General features: G+C 41.8%; 1 protein-coding gene across 7 annotated transcripts in view; it reads left to right on the top strand.

Annotated features, from left to right (window-relative positions):
• SLC37A3 (solute carrier family 37 member 3) overlaps positions 1–19,986 on the top strand; it is a 45,162-nt gene extending 25,176 nt beyond the window's left edge. For all 7 annotated transcript variants that reach the window (XM_026512112.4, XM_026512131.4, XM_026512155.4 and 4 more), the window contains 9 exons: positions 2,956–3,052; positions 5,202–5,286; positions 5,991–6,169; positions 8,402–8,543; positions 10,389–10,490; positions 11,094–11,141; positions 12,134–12,285; positions 17,158–17,223; positions 18,587–19,986. In XM_026512112.4, the coding sequence (XP_026367897.1) occupies positions 2,956–3,052; positions 5,202–5,286; positions 5,991–6,169; positions 8,402–8,543; positions 10,389–10,490; positions 11,094–11,141; positions 12,134–12,285; positions 17,158–17,223; positions 18,587–18,679 (964 nt within the window). In that variant the 3' untranslated portion in view covers positions 18,680–19,986. The remainder of the gene's footprint in view (positions 1–2,955; positions 3,053–5,201; positions 5,287–5,990; positions 6,170–8,401; positions 8,544–10,388; positions 10,491–11,093; positions 11,142–12,133; positions 12,286–17,157; positions 17,224–18,586) is intronic.
• Positions 19,987–20,331: the final 345 nt, after the last annotated feature.

Below are 20,331 nucleotides of genomic sequence, written 5' to 3'. Positions count from 1 at the left end.
CATGCAGCCCAACACAGGGCTCGAACCCAGGATCCCAGGATCATGACCTGAGCCATAATCAAGAGTTGGCTGCTCAACTGACTGAGCCACCAGGTGCCCCTCAGCTGGTTTCTTCTAAAATCATGTGTTTGGTCAGCCAGTGTTATTCAGAGCCTGACCTTCCGACTCTTTCCTCCAGGACCCTCTTGCTAGGTTTGATATATTTTAGAGGAACAGGGCAGGGCTGTTGAGCACTGGGGAGAACATGGAGATTATCTAGTTTAAATTATTTGTTTTCCAGGTAGAAAAAGTTGGGGCTCCAGGGAATTAAGTGATCTGTTGAAGACATTGCCTTAAAAAACTGCTAACCTCGGATGAATCATGCCCCTTTATCAGGGTCATAGTTTTTATTTTTTAAAAAGATTTTATTTGTAAGTACTCTCTGCACCCATTGTGGGGCTCAAACTCAACAACCCTGAGAGCAAGAGCCTCACGGTCTGCAGACTGAGCCAGCCAGGTGCTCCCAGGGCCATAGTTTTTAAAAGCAGATTCCGACTAGGTCACGCTGACAGGTACACTCGTGCAGCCCCGAGCGCTTTCCCACACAGCACTGCGCTCAGTGCTTTGAGGAGTGTAGCACGTTCTAGCTGAGAACGCTGAACCTTAGCTGTGACCTGCTTGAGACTGCGCGGCTGGAAGCAGCAGAGCTAGGACTTCAGAGCAGACATTTTTCACTCTGCTGTGTTGTCTTCCTGTTCGTTTCTAAGACTCCTTCTGTCTCAGTGAGGTTATAAAAATGTTTAAGGAGCTAAAAAATCTAGACCTAACATAGTATGTTATTAATAGAGGGGCACCTGGCTGGCTCGGTCAGAAAAACATGCAACTCTCGATCTCGGGGTCGTGACTTTGAGCTCCATGTGGGGTGTAGAAATTCCTTATAAATAAATAAACACATTTAAAAATATATGTATCAAGTAGAATAAAATACAAATTTTGATGTTAAAAAAATTAATTTGGGGCACCTGGCTTGTTCCGTCAGAAGAGCGCGTGACTCTTGATCTCAAGGTCATGAATTTGAGCCCCCACATTGGGTGTAGAGATTACTTAAAAATAAAATCTTAAAAAAAAAAAAATTAACTCATCTTTCTTTCACCAGCCCTACTGTCATTGCCTCTGTTCAGAGCTAATCATTTTTCTCCAGGACTGTTGTAATAGCTAGTTTTCCTTCCACTAGATTCTTTGCCCATCCTTCTTTTTCCTTTTTTTTTTTTAATGGCTTTATTAAGGTATGTAATAAGCTGCACATATTTAAGACGTACCATTTGCATACATCCTTAAAACCACTGTCACGGTTAAGCAAATGGACATATCCATTACCCCCAAAAGTTTCCTCTTCCCCTTTGGCAGTTCCTCTCCTCCCCCACTTCTACTTTCTCCCTCCCTCCCATTACCATCTCCAGGCAACTCTTGACCTGCTTTCTGTCACTTTAGATTAATTTGAAATTTTCTCAAACTTAATATAAAGAGAATCATACAGGATATACTATTTCTTGTCTGCTTTCACTCAGTGTAATTATTCTGAGATCCAGTCATGTCACATGCATCTGTAGTTCATTCCTTTTTATAGCTGAGCAGTAATCTATTGTATCACAATTTATCTTTTCATCTGGTGATGAACAGTTGGGTTGTTACCAGTTTTTGGCCATTACAAATAGAGTTGCTGTGAACGTTTGTGTACAAATCCTTGTATGAACATATGCGTTCATTTTCCTTGGACGAGTATGTCAAAGTGGAGTGGTAGGGTCATGTGGTAGGTGTATGGTCATCTTTTCAAGAACCGGTGGTCTCTCCCAAAGTGGTTTTACCATTTTATATTCCCATCAGCAGCGTGTGAGGGTTCTAGTTGCTATGTATTCTTGCCAACACATGCGTGCGGTCTTCTCACTTTCAGCTATCCTCGTAGGTATGTAGTGATACATCATTGTGGTTTTAATTTGTGTTTCCCTAAAGTCTGATGATGTTGAACACCTTTTTATGTGCTTATTTGCATCATGTTTTTGTGTGCATGAAGCTTCTTTTTAAAATACTTTTCTATCTTGAGTTTTCATACTCTTTAACATTGTATTGGATTTTTTTTTTAAGATTAAAAAAATTTTTATCTCCATACCCAACGTGGGGCTTGAACTTTACAACCCTGCGATCAAGAGTTGCATGCTCTGCCTACTGACCAGCCAGCACCCGTGGATTGTTTTTGTATTACTGAGTTTTGAGAGTTCTTTATATTCCAGATGTGAGCCTTTTACTAGATAAATGATATGCAAATAGTCTGTGACTTACTTTAAAAATTCTCTTAACAGTGTCTTGTGTTGCACCCGAAATTGAACTTTATTTATTTATTTATTTATTTATTAAAAGATTTTATTTATTTATTTGACAGAGAGAGAGACAGCCAGCAATAGAGGGAACACAAGCAGGGGGAGTGGGAGAGGAAGAAGCAGGCTCCCAGCGGAAGAGCCTGATGTGGGGCTTGATCCCAGAACGCTGGGATCACGCCCTGAGCTGAAGGCAGATGCTTAATGACTGAGCCACCCAGGTGCCCCTGAACTTTAGTTTAATACTATCTTTTTTTTTAAAAGATTTAATTTATTTATTGCAGCGAGAGAGTATGCACATGAGAGTGAGTGAGAGAGAGAGCAGGAGCAGGGGGAGAGGGAGAAGCAGACTCTCTGGGACCTTGGGATCATGACCTGAGCTGAAGGCAGATGCTTAACCGACTGAGCCACCCAGGTGTCCCTAGTTTAGTATTATCTTAAAGTGACCTGATGTTTTGTCATTTGGGTGTACTTTAAAAAAGTCTTAAGATGGAATGTTGGTTCTTTGGAATGTAAACTTCACTGTTTTAGCCATTTTGTATTTGAACTGCACCAGAATTCCTTCTGATTCTATTGTCTTGTTTTTCATTGTTCTCTGTCTTAGGCGAGGAGTTGTTTTTGGTCTCTGGAGTGCCTGTGCTTCAGTGGGCAATATTTTGGGAGCGTGCCTAGCTTCTTCTGTTCTGCAGTACGGTTATGAGGTAGGCATTTCCTTCTAGCTTTTTCTTCACTATATATAATATGTTTTGGTTTTCTAGGAAATAATACCGTGGCCATCCAGAACTATGTAGAGCTTGTTTGGGTGGGGCAAGGCTTATATTAAAAGTGGACACACTTGAGAATATCAAACACAGAAATTATTCATGGGAAAAATACCCAAGTCTAAAGACAGTATAATCAATTGGGAACAAAGTGTTTGCAACTCATGTTACAGATCAAGAGCCAATCTCCCTAGTATGTAAATAAAGAGTACCTGCAAATTGATAAGAAGACCAAGAATACACAGAAAGAAAGGTAAAGGATTTGAATGTGGAGTTCATGAAAAAGGAATAGAAACGGCTTCGAAATAGATGACAAAACATTCCACTTCATTTGTAACTTATTCATTCATTCAGTAAACATGTATCACAGTTCTCTAAGTGCGGCAGTAGAGAATAGAGCACTGGCCAAAAAAGAAAAATGTCTGCCCTGTGGAGCTTAGGCGTTAGTTGGTGGAGAAATGCAAATTAAAACTACACTGTAAAAAAAGAAAAAGAGAAGAAAGACAGAAACTATGCTGTATATTTATCATATTGGTAAGAATCCATAAATTTGATAGCACTTTGTGCTTATGAGAATGTGGACAAGCCAGCATTGACCTCTCTTGGAGCCTGTCTGAGACTGTCTGTCAAAATGACAGCTGCCCTGACCGAGCTGCTCCACCTCCAGGAATTCATGCCACAGGTGACCGTGCTTCCACGTGTGCAAAGTGACGCATCTACGTGGTTATTTCAACATTGTAAGAGCAAAAAATTCACAAATGTGAACCAGGAGGGAGACACAGTGTGACACATCTATGCGAGCGAAGGTGACCCAGCTGTGAAGTGGGTCCTGAGAGGGAAAGTTCTTGGTGGTTTGTTAAGTGAAGAAAACCAGGGTGCAGAACAGTGTGTACTGAACGATGCCATTTTTGTAAAATGGAGGAAGAATCAGAGTGTATATTTGTATTGGACTGTATGTTTCTAAAACAGTCTCTGGGAAGTAGAAATCAGATAACAATAATGGTTATATGTTAGGAAAATGGGGATTAAGTGGACGGGAGAAGAGGTGGGAGGGAGAGTTTTTACCACCCATTTACTTTTGGTTGCTTGGATCATGTGAAAGTGTGATGTGTTCAAAAACCTAAATAATTAAAAGTAAGTAAGTTGCTCTTTTAAAAAGTAGTTAAATCTTGAAATGGTTCACCAAATGTTTGGTCTCAGAAGAATTTTGGTCAAGTTAGTTAGGCTCCCTGAGAAGTCCTTCCTGTATTCCCAGTCACTTTTATTCCAGGCTTCTTGGCTTCGTATCTGGATTGTACTAATTGGCTCAGATGGGAATTTTGGTTCACCCCGCGTGCGGCTCCCAGATTTGACTTCTGGAAGCACTAATTTTGTCACTGTCTTTTCCAGAAATTTAGACTGTCTGTCCACATCAGGTTCCATTTCCTATTAAATAAAATTCCGCTATGCAGCCTGGCTTTTAAGGTTCTTTCGTCTTGATCTCATCTATTCCTAGCGGTTTTATTCCTGGTTGTGAAGCCCCCCCCCCGCCCTTCGACCATGCGGGAGGCTTTCTCATTCCCTCCCAGTCCCTTTGCTTTGGGCGTGCTGGGACAGACCGTCAGTGGCCTTTTTGGCTCTTCCTGAAGACATTGTGTTGCTGTGCCAGCATCGTTAGCTGTTTCCTATTAGGACTGGGCCTTCTCCTTCATTCGCCTGCTTGATGCCTTATACTATTGTTTGGTGTATTGTTTAATCCCCTCCACTGGATAAAATATTTTCGAGGGCAGATACTGTCTCTTGTAGGAGGCTCTGTGGTACAGAGAAAGAAGTTTTGGAGCCGGTCCTGATTTCACAATTGCAGTGGTACCACTCAGTGTCCCTGGGACCTTAACTGGCCTCTCTGAGCCTCCGGGGGAAAATGCGTGGACAACACAAGTGAAACAGCTCCATGCCTGGGATGGCCTGAGCACTCAGTGCTCATTTCCTTCCCTATCCCCCTGTTCTTCCCACCCTGTCCTCCACCACCTTCCCCACATGTGCTGCTAGTGAATGTGCTCTAAGCAATAGCCCCGATGGATAAGCAGCACCTCTCTCCTCTCTTCTCCAGTATGCCTTTCTGGTGACAGCGGCTGTGCAGTTTGCCGGTGGGATCGTCATCTTCTTTGGACTCCTGGTTTCACCAGAAGAAATCGGTGAGGAGAAGCTGTCCTTTCGGTTCAGCGTGTCTTACTGTTACTGTTTACGAGAAACCTGAGCCAGCACAGCCAATCTCTTTCCCGAGGAGAACTGTGGGCTCCTTTCAGGGGGTTGAAGGAGTTGTATTTGCTGCTTGTGTTCCATAGACACTGGTTGGCTAACCGGGCACAGACGTTTGAGGGGAGCGAGGCTCACCTTTCTAGATTCAGGGAAAACTCTCCATTTGCAGATGAGTTTTGTAATTGAGACACTGACTGGAAATTAGCATCATCTGTTTCTCGTTTCACTTTTTCAGACAGATTTCTTTCCTTTCATAAAAGTAATTTAGTTTGATACTTATCTGTGGTTACATACAAGCAAAACCACAGAAGCAAATAGACGTATAATTCCATCTTTTGCGTGTTATTGAAGAGACATGTCGGTTTTATAGTATGTAATTAACATTTTCTTAAATGTAATTGAGATAGTGTAAATGTCATTGAAAAAACATTGCTTTGAAGCCAGGTAAAGTAGAATCTGCTTATTAGCTGTGTGGCATTAATTGACCTTGGTTGACCCTGGCCTTGAACCTTAGTTGCTTCTTCTGTAAAGTGGAGATAAAAATAATCTCAACCCCATGAGTAATGATACATGCAAAGCACCTTGCTCAGTGCCAGGCATCTAGAAGGCACTCTATAAATCATGGCTGTTATTGTTTTAGGTCTCCCAGGTATCGAGGCAGAAGAAAATTTTGAAGAAGACTCACACAGGCCATTAATTAGTGGTGCTGAAAACGAAGACGAATATGAGCCCAATTATTCCATCCAAGAAGGCAGTACTGTTACCCAGGTCAAGGCAGTAAGCTTTTATCAGGCCTGTTGTCTTCCTGGAGTTATACCGGTAAGGACTGTTCAGCTCTCCTTACCACAACTCGTGAGATATTATACATGGATATTAGCTCTACCTGCGATAAAGCATCTTGAAGTACTTAGCTTCTCTTTGATACTTTATTTTAGGAATGTACGTTCAGAGGAGTATTGTATAGTGCCCTCAGCTTGTGTCTAGGGTGGCATGACTTGAAATTTTATCTGCATTCTAATGCAGGGTTGGTCTTCCTTTTTTTGTGAAGAGCCAGATAGTAAATGTGTTCAGCTTTGCGGGGGGTGGGGGGCAAGTCGTACAGTCCCTACCACAGCTACTTACATCTGTAGAATACAAGAAACCCTAGATGGTATGGAACAAAGGGGTATGGACAGGTTTGGCCTGTGAGCTCTAGTTTGCTGACCCTGACCCTGCATTCCAGAAAGAAGGCAAAAGTGGTGTTTTTAAATATGTTCTTTTTGGCCTATTGAAGTATTATGTAGAATTCTGTGTGACCAAGAGGGTTTTGAATGGTTCATTTAAGTCTGCCTTATTTGCCTGTATTCTTATCAGTCTAGAAAACAATTGTTTGCCCTTGTATTAAAAGGTGCAGAACACAGTACTCCACAGTATTTCTTGGTAATGCATTCCAGTGTTTCCGAAACCTTTACAGTCGGGAGAACTTTCTAACGTCTGAACTAAATCCCTTCTGCTGCAGTTTTTTGTCTTGATGTTTCGGGCGCGCAGGCACGGGAGTGGAAGTTAAGAGGCCTAGGTTATATTTCCAGCTTACCCACTAACTCTCTGTGAGGCCTGGGGTATGTCACTCAGCCCATCCTTGTGTCCTCAGTTCCCCTTCCCACAGAGCAGAAAGTCTACCCCGGGGTCTGTAACACTGGGTTACTGTATTGTGAATAAGCACCTGGTTTTGTTTATTTTATTGTCTAAGGGTGCTTTACAAATGTCACCCCGCAGCTAGATTCAGAGTCTGCAGGTTGTTGTACTTCATACTTATTAATTCTCTCTGCCTGTGCCCCCAAGCTGAGAGGGCTGACATTTGCAAACAGATAGTGAAGTATGAGTTAGAAGGTAAGTTTCTGCAGTTCTGTAACCAAAAGACGATATACAGGCGAAATGCAAGTTCCTTGAGGCCTGTTCTTACGCTAAAGATTAGTCATTTTTAAGTAGTTGTTAAAGTATTCTGCTGGTAATAGTGTACTTTCTGGGACAGACCTTACATCTGTTGTGACTAAATATGAAACTTTTGCTACTCCTCTGTATTTCACAAGCAATTGTTCCCTGACACGGGCAGGGATGCAGAGGAAATCGAGTTAACTTAATTCCTTTGTCTTGTAGCAGGCTGTCTGGACAAAATGCCCTCCTGATTGGGATTTGGCTCTCTAGGGGGTGGCTGTTGCCCTGCCAGGGAGGCTGTTTAAAAACAAGTGATACCTAGGGAATAACTGGCAGCTCCAGGGAAAAGAATATACTAGCCAGACACCCTTTGAAGTCAGCCTCTCTGTTCCTCCCCCTTTTTCCTTTGATGCTAAATGTCAGGATTTCCTGGTAATAATGTGTTGAATATAGGAGTCTTAGCGCCACTGCCATCCTAATTGTATTCCTCAAAGTAGAGCCACAAGGCCCAGGATGGTCATGTGCTTTCATTTCTGACTCACCAAAGATACTTTTTGCTTTTCCACTCGATGCTGGAATACAAGGCTTTTGGAAACCATGATGTGAAAGTGGTTTTAATGTTGATGCTTTTCTTAGACCTTGAAACTATAGTTTCGTCACATTGCTCTCCACTGTTCATAATGTTAACTTTGCAGGAAGTAGAAGAACCAAAAAAGTTGGGCTGCTTGGAATAAAAGCTGTGATGTTTACTGGATTTCTTTGCTTATGGTTAATGATAGTTAGTGGTATGAATAAAGAAACAGGAGTGTATGCTCTGCCTTTGAGGTTCAAACACTGGTTTGCTTCCACTGGGGAACTGAAAGGAGAAGAAACTGGGGACAATTAAGAAATGGTCATATGTATTTTTATTCCAGAAGCCTGCTGCACATGCCTTTCTGGAAGCTAATGGGGATAAAGAGAAAAGGGAGCCTAGGTAAAGTCAGGCAAATGGATATTTATAGAAGTGTGTAATTTTAAGATCAGGTACTGTCTTCCCAAACTCCCTGTGTATGGTTTTGCTTTTTAATTACATTGAGAATTGTGGTCCTGCTATGCTGTTTTTTGTTCCTTATCGAAAGTCGAATGTTTTTCTTGTAGTACTCACTGGCCTATGCCTGCTTGAAGTTAGTAAATTACTCCTTCTTCTTCTGGTTGCCCTTTTATCTGAGTAACAACTTTGGATGGAAGGAGGCTGAAGCTGACAAGTTGTCCATTTGGTACGATGTTGGAGGAATTATAGGTAATGCCAGATGCATCTTTTTCTATAATGAGCGTTAGTCACTGGTAATATTTTACTGGGTTATGAAATCTGACATTGTTTAAAGTTTTATTGTTTAGTCCACAGCCATTTTTCCTAAACCGTCCTACTACCAGTAAACAGCTAAACTCTTAAAAAAAAGAATCCATAGAAAAGAAGAGCCAGCCCACGGCAGCCCTGTGATTTATAGGGCTCTTTTTTTCTCAGTTCTTTGTTTATGGATCAGTTCTTTTGTGTTGGGAAGCACAGGGATGTTTCCCTCTGCGATCTCTTCAAATGTAACCCTTTCGCACACTTTCAGTGATATCTTAGGTCTAAAGCTAATTGTATGCCAGAGATCCAAGTTAGAATGTGAATGTGTTCATTTTATCTACTTCCCACCTTTCCCACCACCCACAGCCCAAGAAGGGAAAATAGTGTCTAGATTTTGTCAGGTCATGGAGGTAGGAATAATAGTGGGGATTCACTTCTGTGAGTATTTTGCATCTGCAGATTTTTTAAATAGTAACTTTTTGCTGTGGCTGGAAGCATAAACAGGTACTTAAAATAAGACCGTTGTGCAGAATGGATTTTAGTGGGTGTTACTTATATGGCTATGGCAGAATCGGAACATCCTTTCTGTAATGTTTGGATTTAGAATTGTGGTAAGGCAAAGCTGCCCTGAGCACATGAGAGCAGTGAGTCCTCAGGTGATACACTGTTACCGTACTTGAACTTGTCTGCCCCTATTCTTAGATACAGAGCCAAAGGTGAGGCTTCCCCCTTTAGACCTGATCATACTTCTGGGTCCTGCTGTCCAATGAGGATATACCAGATGTCTCATAGCCCCTACTGCTCGAAATGGGAGTGCATGCTAAATGTGACCTTGTTGCTTGAAGGATTCACATTACCTCTTTCTAAAGATCCTGACCTGTTCATTATCACCAGATCATAATCACTGCATTTAATTTTAGTAAACATTTATTGGCTGCTACTAATAGCCCATGAGGCATGATCTTTAATGAATCATCTTTTAAAATAAAAAGCAGAGGGATACCTGGGTGGCTCAGTCGGTGAGGCGTCCAACTCTTAGTTTCAGCTCGGGTCATGATTTCAGGGTTGTGAGATCGAGCCCTCTGTCGGGCCCTGCGCTGAGCGTGGAACCTGCTTAAGAGTCTCTCCCTCAAAACAAAACAAAACAAACAAAACACCAAATCAAACCAACAACAACAACAAAAAGATTCTCTCCCTCTGGGGAGCCTTGGTGGCTCAGGCAGTTAAGTGACTGCCTTCAGCTCAGGTCATGATCTCAGGGTCCTGGGATTGAGCCCCTGGAGCCTGCTTCTTACTCTCCGTCTGCTACTCCCCCTGCTTGTGCTCTCTCTCTGTCTGTCAAATAAATAAAATCTTAAAAAAAAAAAAAAAAAAAGGATTCTCTCCTTCTGCTCCCTGCACATGCATGGCTGCTCTCTCTCTTAAAAAAAAAAAAAATTAAAAAATTAAAAAATTAAATAAAATAATAAAAAGCAGAAAAATCAGGAAAAGCCTTCATAGCTGGTTTGAGAAGCGAGAACAGCAAGGGACAGTGGGTGGTTTTGAAGATTTTTTTGTTTTTCCTTATTTCGCTATCTGATTCATGGTGTCCCTCTCAGCGTCATGGCTATTAACAGTCAGGTAATCTTCCTTAAAGGAAGCTGTGGAGGAAGCCTTTTTGGGAGTCAGCCATCTTTTTGGGTAGACCAGTGTCAGGATCCTGATAGCAGGGAGAGGGTACATGGGGAACAAGCTTCAGATAACTGAGCTAAATCATAAACGATTTTGGTTGTGATGTGCTCTTGGTACTTGCAGGTGGAACTTTGCAAGGTTTCATCTCTGACATATTACAGAAGAGAGCTCCGGTTTTAGCTCTCAGTCTGCTTCTGGCCGTTGGGTCCCTCGTTGGATATAGCCGTGAGTATTCACTTGCAATTAAATTATTTTTCTGATCTCTCGGGACTAAGGCATTTGCCATGAGTCAGTGATCCACCCTGGGGAGATGCTTGAGACCAGCTACAAAGGCTGATAGGAGACCTTTGTATTGTCCTGTAAAAGCCTGGTCAGAGTACCATCCCGTAGTTTTATTTGTGTTGGGGAGGAAACTGGCATCTCTTCTGCTTTGGTGGCTTGTTTAAAAGCTTGCTTGGGAGTGTGTATGCTTTGTTTGAGGGTAGGCTCCAGAGGGCCAGCATTAGAGCCAATAAAACAATAAAAGGGAAAGGGTTTCAAAAGAGGAAAGATGGTAATTAGTAGGTTTGGTATATGTCCCTTAAGATGCTGCTGAGATGGGAGTGGAGTTTTCCTTTAGCTTTTAGAAGTCTTATTAGCTCGGGCACCAGCAAGAGGCAGACATTACAAATAAAAGTTGGAGTAGGCAGTGAAAGAGTTGTATCCCTTTGTTGTCTCTGGGAGTGATCTGTGAGGTCACTGAGATCCAGATCTTTCTGTGCTGTTCAGTGGGGGCCCATGTAATCTGCTTTTAAAGTCAGCATGCTGTTTCTGCATCTTTTCTCATAGGTTCTCCAAACGATAAGTCCATTAATGCACTTCTGATGGCAGTGACAGGTATGTCATGTGGCTCTGTTTCACTATACTATTACTGCTCCTTTGTAAATAAAAAGGAAGACAGGGAGACCGTTTGCTCCCTCAGTTTGAGTAATACTAAAACCTTCATTATAAAGAGCTCCAGTGGTAAAAGGAAAGCTGCCTGCTTCAGATTCAGATTCTGTTTCTCTGCTATTATGTGACCTCTTTAGTCCTGTTGTTACAGAGCAGTCCCCTTTGACAGAGATTTTCTAAAATGTTTGATTGCTGCCCCAGCTTCCCTTATTCTGGAAGTGGCTTAGAAAGATGCCACATTGGAAACCAATTCATCAGCTTTCAAAAAGGTTTTCCTCCTATGTCAGAATTGGTCAGTGTTTCTCCACGTGGGCACCGGATGAAACAGTTGAGTGTAATTGGGGACCATGGTATAGAAAGATTATTTTTAAACTTTAGATCCTACTCAGGATAGTGAGAGCTGCTCATGATACGTGAGGCACATGGAACTCATTCCATCCATGTGAACAGAGTCTCATGGGCCAACTCCTGCTCAGTCTGTGGAGAGCAGTGGCTGATAGAACCGTCTGTACTGCTTACAGAGCTTTTTCTCTTCTTTTTTTTCCCCCAATATGTGTGGTTGAATTTGGATAGTCAGATACTCAGTTGATACAACTCTACCATAGAAGTTGACAAGTGAGTATAATTAGTTATTAATGGATGCAGACTTTACGGATTAGAAAGGCTGTATATTCACTGTATTTTCTGTATCTTTGGTTTTTATAAAATATACCAGAATATCATATAATTCAAGTAGGGCTTTCAGAAAAGTGGATGCTAACTAGTTTGAAGATGACATGATTTGGAAGAGTTTTTATTTTTACTGTTTTTTTTCCTCTCCCTTTTGCTGTTTCTCTCCAACATACTGATTAAAATGTTGGGATAAGAGTTGTCCAGTAGATTTCTGGTGGTGCGATGAATAGTGTTTTAATGAGAACCTGTTTTGTTTATGACTTCAGGATTTTTTATTGGCGGACCTTCTAACATGATTAGCTCTGCTATTTCTGCGGACCTCGGTCGCCAAGAGCTGATCCAAGGGAGCAGTGAGGCTTTGGCGACCGTCACAGGAATTGTTGATGGAACTGGAAGCATTGGAGCTGCGGTGGGCCAGGTGAGAGAACAAGAGAGGGCTTGAAATTGAGTGGTGAGTAGTCTCTCATTGGTGGAAGAATTGACACCTGCGCACTGGGCCACAGTAGGTGTAAGCCTTAGGTTTCTAATCTTCTCTGAGGTCAGCTCATGGGACCTAATATGGAAAGTCCCTCTACATTTTGTAGTTTCTTCTTCCCACTTTTATTTTCAGATTCTTCCTGTCTGGAAATGAGCTGACACTTCATAAGACAGATCCTCAGTCCCAGTTTGCTTCTCCCTTCTTCCTAGCCTGAACTTAGCACTCCGAGGGGCCACGAGACACGTGCTTCTCATTATCCCCCACCTGGCATGCACACCCTACCTCCTGTCTCGTACCAGACATACACGTTCTTCTCATGGATCCCCACCAGAAATTGCCATGGACTCTGCAGCTGCTCTGAGTCACTTTCTCTGTTTCCAGTGACTGTGTCTCAAAGGGAGGTTCATAAATGTCTTGTGTCAGAATCATCTGGGTTATTTATTAAAGTACAGAACACTGAGCTTACTACAGGCTTGCTGAATTAGAACCTGGAGATTTGTGTTTCAACAAGCCTTCCTGCTGATTCTTAGGCACTCTAAACTTGAGATTGTCTAGGCTAAGACTGGCCTACAATAAGTGGTCAGAACTACTCAAAGGCTTAAATTCAGCCTTTTCTTCCTTGGGACTGTCATGACTCATGCCTCTCCTGGGGTATACCTTTCCAAGACATTGAGGGCAAATTTTGCAAAAATAAGGATCAGAGAATCATCTGCATAGATAAAATAGATGAAACTTTGGAAATTAATGAGATGTTTAATGGGCAAAGAAAATACAAGCAAAACCTCAGGGGTTGCCCAGTGGTCAAAGACATAGGAAGTCAGCAGTGCCATGTAGGCAAAGGGAGGTATTAGTCAGTGAGATCAGAGGTGTAGGGGAGCCAGAGAAGGAGAATGGAAGAAAAAAAGTCTCTTTAGTTCTGACAGTCAGGTCATTACCAGCCTGGAATATTGCTGTTTTGCTTGCTCTGTGGGGATAGATCACCAATGTCTGATTCCTGGTAGTTAATGAGAGAGCAAGTATTGAGGAAAACAAGCCATCTTAATGCTTTTCACTACCCAGCCATATGTCATATATTTATTTGTTAATGTCTGACTCTCCCACTATGATGTAAGTATGACGAGGACAGCATTTTGCTTTGTGTTCCACAGTAGCCCCAGTACATAGGACGGTGTCTGGCACACAGTAGATGAGCCCACATCTGTTGAATGGCTGTAGAGTGAATGAATGATAGGATTGATGTGCTTAGCGTACTTGATTATGAGACTGAAGAGGAAAAAAAAACCTAGGAAAAGTAGGAGAAATGTGCTTACTTGAGTGTGCGCTGGAGTAGGAACCAAAAATGCTATTGGCTACCAGTTTAGAGGTCTTTATATAAAGGGTAAGGGGTGATTGTATTGGACATCCTTTTTTTTTTTTTTTTTAAAGATTTTATCTATTTATTTGACAGAGAGCAAGTACAAGAAGGGGGAGCAGTAGGGAGAGGGAGAAGCAGGCTCCCGCTGAGCAGAGAGCCTGACGTGGGGCCCAATCCCAGAACCCTGGGATCACGACCTGAGCCGAAGGCAGTCGCTTAACCAACTGAGCCACCCAGGCGCCCCTAGTCATCCTTTCCTGATATTACTCTATTTTCGGTTATTGTTTCTCCCTGATGTTTTCTTCGTTAATCAGATGAGTGGGTTATATAATGAGCATTTAAAGGAGTTTATTTTTTATTTTTATTTTTTAAAGATTTTAATTTATTTGAGAGAATGAGAGAGAGAAGAGCACAAGAAGGGGGAAGGTCAGAGGGAGAAGCAGACTGCTTGCTGAGCAGGGAGCCTGATGCAGGACTCGATCCTGGGACTCTGGGATCATGACCTGAGCTGAAGGCAGTCGCTTAACTGACTGAGCCACCCAGGTGCCCCTCAAGGAGTTTATTTGTATTTAGAATGTTTCACCTGCCCGTATTCGGATCCCTAACTGTGAGCTTGGGTCAGCATTAGGCTCCCTTTGGTGGCTGGGGAAATGGGATCTGGAGTAAATCATTGTTAGCTTTATTCATTCCTCTTCCATACTGATTTTTTAATAATTTCCCATTGCGTGAGGTGTGAGATTCCAAACTCTATGACTTAATATTAGAAACTTGATGAGCCTTGTCCCAGCTCTCCTAATTTACCCCGAACAGCTTTGTTTCCCCACCTTCCTTTGACTTCACAAGAAAACTGTTTCTGTCTTGGTTTCCGTAGCAGTTGGTGCCAACTTTAACAGTGCTTGTCACCGTGCATCACATTTACTGGTTTTTCTGTCTGTGTCAGACTCTGCGTTTCCTTGAGAACAGGAACCGTTTCCTTCATCTTTGTGGTCCCGATGGCTTAGTATGTTTTTGACACATAGTAGGGGCTCAGTTAGATTAACTTGTGATATCTATCCAGGAAAAATAAGAACAAATGTCCACATAAACGCTGGAACATATATGTTCCTTGCTGGATTACTTATAACAGCTAAAACATAGAAAAAACCTGAATGTCATAGACTGAGGAATGGATTAAACAGAACGTGTGTATTCATATGATGGAGTAGTATTTGGCAGTTGAACAGGGTATCCGGCACTTAAAATTGGATAGATGGTACATAGAGGCCCCTAAAAAATAGTATGCTAAGTGAAAGAAGCCCGTTACAAAAGACCACGTACTTAAATGATTTCGTTCATATGAGATATCCAAAATGGGCAAGTCTATAGGGAAAGATATTAGATTAGTGGTTGCCTGGGGTCAGGTGGGTCTACGGAGTGACTGTTAATGGGTACAAGGTTTCTTTTGGGGGGGGTGATAGTAATGGTCTAATATTAGATTATGGTAATAGTTGCACAATTCTGTAAATATACTAAAAACCATTGAGTTGTATACTTTAAATGGGTGAACTTTATGTTAGGTAAATTATATGGTTTAAAAGAAAGATAAAGTGGCAGAAAGACTTGGGAGCATTGCTGTGAGCCCATTAAGGGGCGACTAGACTCCACTTTTTTTGCTTTCCGTTATGTAATCTAGGCTACATCACTCACTTGCTTTGCTTTAATTTTTTTCCACTTGTAAATTTCACTGGTAGTGTGTGATGGAAGAACTTGGGTAAAACTCTCACATCTGTGGCCAGTTGATTTTTTTTTTTTTTTAAGATTTTATTTATTTACTTGACAGAGCGCGTGCACACACAAGCAGGGGAAGCGGCAAGCAGAGGGAGGGGGAGAATCAGGCTTCCTGCTGAGCAGAGGGCCCGATGTGGGGCTTGATCCCAGGACCCTGGGATCATGACCTGAGCCGAAGGCAGATGCTTAGCCGAATGAGCCACCCAGGTGCCCTGGTCAGTTGATTTTTGACAAGGGTGCCAAGAGCGTTCAATGGGGAAAGAATGGTTTCTTCATCAAATGGTGCTGGGGAGCCTGGATATACACACACGCAGGATGAAGGTGGACCCCTTGCCTTACAGCATAGACAAAAATTGACATAAAAAGGATCAATACCGAACTTTAAGATCTGAAACTATAAAAACTCTTAAAAGAAATCATAGGGACAAATCTTCATGACAAATATATACAAATGGTCAATAAACACCCGTAAAGATTCTCAGCATCTTTAGTTATTAGGGAAATGCAAATCAAAACCTCAGCGAGATACCACTTCACAGCCACTGGGATGGCTATCACTTTAAAAACAACAACAGAAAAGAACAGGTAGTTAGGAGGATGTGGAGGAACTGGATCTCTTACATTGCTGGCGAGGATGTCTAATGGTGTAGCTGCTGTGCAAAATGCTTTGGTGGGTCCTCAGAAAGTTAAACATGGAATTACCCTGTGACCCAGCAGTTCCACTCCTAGGAATAGAACTGAAAACAGGACTCATGTGTGTATACCAGTGTTCATGGCAGCATTATTCCTAATAACCAAAAGATGGAAACAAACCAAATGTTCATCAACTGAGGACAGACAAAAGGTGGCACGTGTGTAGCATGCAGTATTATTCAGCCATAAAAAGGGATGCTAGTCCAACATGTGCCGCAGCCTCGAAGACAGCGCGCTGAGTGAGATAAGCCAGGCACAGAAGGACGAATACTGTGTGACTGCACTGAACACGAAATCCTTAGAACAGGCGAATAATCAGAGGTTACCAGGGGCTGGGAAGAGGGGGTGGTGGGGTGCAGACTTGGCGTTTAGGGTGATGAAAAATTTGGGGACTAGATAGTGGTGATGGTGGTACAATACTGTGAATGTACGTAATACCTCTGAATTGTGCACTTAAAAATGGTTAAAATGGCCAATTTTATCTTATATAAATTTTATCATAATAGAAAAAGAAAATGGGTTAAGTGCTATTAGATTCTTTCCAGTGATCGAAATAAGGTAAAAGAATTTGCTGTAGAGTGTTAAAGCCGTATAGAAATCCTCAGTATAAATAACACCATTGCAAAATGGGCAACATACTTGAAAGACAACCTCTTTTTAAAAGCATCAATTATAGTACCTTTCCTTGGAAGAAAGAATGATTAAACAGAAGTGGCTTGAGGACGTTCATCTTCCTCTCTTATTAGCAAAGTGAATAAAAATAAACCTTATAGTCATCTTTTCTGCCGTGTTTGTACTCGGACACTGCCAGCTTACATGATGAAGGCCGGGTATCTTTAAGTAGGAACACACGTGAAAGCTATGCAAACCGAAAACCATTCTATAAATTCGAACTCCCTTCTCATTTTCTGGAAGAGCGGTGTTTAATCTACCTTTCAGCTCCTTCATTTGATTAGTTTATAAAGGTTTATATTGTAATTTCTTTTTCTCCCTTGTAGTATTTAGTGTCTTTGATCCAGGACAACCTGGGATGGATGTGGGTGTTCTACTTTTTCATTCTCATGGTAAGTGAGTGTGTGCCTTTTTTAACGCGTGGTTTTTCTTAGGAATTTAGTTCAAAGCATTTGCTTAGATCACTTCCTAAATCGGCACAATTGCTGATGGCTTTTAATGACCCTTTTGTGGAAAGTAACATTTCATGCATCTAAAAGATACATTCTTTTTTCGTGGTGGGAGCAGGTCTTTAGTTTGCCCTTGACCTGAGCCTAATGAATATTGCCATTTATAATTCCAGAAAAAGTGATGAGAGACTTACTGAAAGTATTAATCGGTGTACTCTTCTGGGGTACGCTCTGTGTGCTAGCTGTAATTTGGGAATTCTGAAGGAAATTACAGTGTACAACAAGCAACATCGGGCTCTAAAAGAAGCATTGCTGTAATTAAACTGTGGTATGTAGGTTCTAAAATGAAGAAAGTCTCTTGAGAAAATATTTGTCATGCCGTAAACATTCTTGGCCGGAATCGTGTACTTTCTGGGAAATAGCCAATTCAGAGCAAGGCCTTATACTTTTAAAACGTTGCTCTCTGTTGAATAAATATGTGACCTACCCTCCTGCATTATTGGTGAGATGGTGCTCAAGACAGGTCTGCGTGAGAGAGTCTGGTGACAGCTTCATCCACGAGGGGATGCATTTTGTATCCCGTCCCTAAATCTAGTGCATCCTAAGTGGAGACAGCCTCAAGCGCTCCAGGTGCAGCCACGGTCCTCCGGCCTTGTCCAAGGAGCCCAGGGGTAGCTCAGCTCCCGAATTCCCTGGAGCTGCCCTAGGGCTACGTACTCTGCTATCACAGAGGATGCTGCTTCTGCCTAACTGCCTTCCGGCTTCTAAAGACTGGGCCATATGTCTCTGTTCCACTTCTGACATCTGTGCTAAATAGAGGGAAATGTCTCCTGATGAACCTGCTGTGTGATCATACAAGAAATTGTACTGGAAAGAAAACTGAATCTATTAGGACAAGCAGTGTTTTTAAAGTGGGCTCCAGGGGCACCTGGCTGGCTCAGTCGGTAGAGCACCCGACTCCTGGTCCTGGGGTCATGAGTTGGAGCCCCACATTGGGTGCAGAGATTACTTAAATAAAAAATAAATAAAGCGAGCTCCAGTACCAATTTTTTGCTCTACCTATGGTAAATTATTTAATTTTGTGTACCTTAGTTCTTTTTCTGGAGACTATGTAACATTAAGTTTTTTAAAAAATATATTAACCTGATTTTCAAAATCATTTTCTAATTCATTAGAAAAGATCGAGTTATCTTTGTACGAAGTCAAAATGATTGCAGTTGTCCACACATTCATTATTACGTTCAAAACATGATGCTTTAACAGAGTTAATTGTCACTGCATATTTAATGCTTTGTTCTCTTCACAGACAAGTTGTACAATTTTATTTATCTCGCCATTAATAGTGAGGGAAATCTGCTATCTTATGCAAAGACGACAGGCTCATGTATTGAGTGAGTGAGTGTTGCCCACAGAAGAGAAGAACAATGGGAGACACATCAGGACTATTATTTTTTTTAATTCACCCTATTGGGGGTTGTCTTAAGAGCTCCAACAAAACCTCAGATTGTCAAGCCTCTTTCAACAGTGTCAGCCACTTGAGATGCTGACCGGTGGTGAAGGCTGGGCCGTTTTTCTGCACTACATGAGTTATTGTGGATGATTTTCATTGTTGCTTCATAAATGTACTGAATGGCCTATGAATCTGCCAGCCTCTTTATTTGGACTGCTGAGGTTTATCCTTTTAACCTGAAATACTGTCTTGGACTTGGACCCTAATTCTCCAGCCTGGAAAGTTGAGTGGCCATGAGACCATCGCACATGGTTTGCATCAATGACGGGCTCCGCGAATAGGAAAAGATCGTTGGATTTTGCTTTGATAATGAGCTTGCAGAGAGCGGCTCATCTTTGAAGCATCAAATCCTGGTAGAGTGCTCAAGCTGGATCAAGCATCAGCCTGCCTTGGACAAAGAAGCCCTTTGTTAACTGTGGTGGGAAAAATCACACTACATGGTGACTGGCTCAGTCACTCTCTCTGATCTAAAGTTACTCAGCTCCAGAAGCAGAAATACCTTCAAATTATTGTCAGCTCCTTCTCTTCTGTCTTCATTCAAAATTAACTTCGACTCCTGGAAGTACTCAGTCTTCCTTTCAAGGACCATAAGGTACATCATCAGTTGTCACGAACATTCCAAGGTGTAGCTCACAGCCAAAGTACTCAACCCCAGATTTGCTCTCTGGGAACATTAGGATCCACTAGGACGCTAATCTGCTTAGCCCTGTTTTCAGAGAATTGATCTTTCTCACGACCGGGTTCCTTGAGTTACCTCAGCAGAAGACTAGAATTAGAGACAGAGGGAAGACCTTTTGTCCTAGTAAGCATTAAGTATGTGACCTTGAATCACATTAATGGGTTACTAGGGCTTGGGGACTAGGTATCTATTCTTTAGAAGTTCGTAGCGTGTATGTCTTCAAGGCTGTGAATTCTCTACTAATTATCAATATTTTTAGGTCATTCTGTATATGTATTTTAAATTATGGAAACAAACTAGGGGGAAAATGTGCAATTTCGTGGGCTGCCTAATTTGTGTTGGGTTAGGGAATATTTTTCAACTTCTTGCTTTATACTCTAAAATGTGGTGTGTAAATTCATGAACTTGTTAATGTTATTTAATCAAGGAGATTTCCAATCAGTTAATTCCTCATTACTGACAAAAAAGGGAAAATATGAAACACAGGAAGGGAAAATAAACTGACTTTTATAGTAAATACCTGTCCATCTGGTTATTTAAATATATACTGTGACTTCTTTCTAGGATGTGATTCATACCTTATAATTTCCTGCGGTTGACCATTTACTGACCCTGCGGTGCTACCAGACTGCAGCTAGCTTCTCCCTGATGGCCCCATCTCCGTTATGTTCTGTGAACACCTTCCCTTCCCTTTTGTGTGAGATTGTGCTAAGTTTGGATGAGTTGCCTGGTTGTAATTTAAGAATTGTCTGTAGAGGAATGCCATTTTTTATTATTTAACCTCCTTCTGACATTTGGCTGAGAGTTTCCTCTCTGCCCACATAATCAGTATGGTAGCATCTTTGTATCCTGACATCAACAT

Source organism: Ursus arctos, unplaced genomic scaffold (assembly GCF_023065955.2).
Source record: "Ursus arctos isolate Adak ecotype North America unplaced genomic scaffold, UrsArc2.0 scaffold_3, whole genome shotgun sequence".
Lineage (NCBI taxonomy): Eukaryota > Metazoa > Chordata > Mammalia > Carnivora > Ursidae > Ursus > Ursus arctos.
Note: the sequence above shows the minus strand (reverse complement) of the source record. Positions and strands in the feature narration are given on the sequence as shown.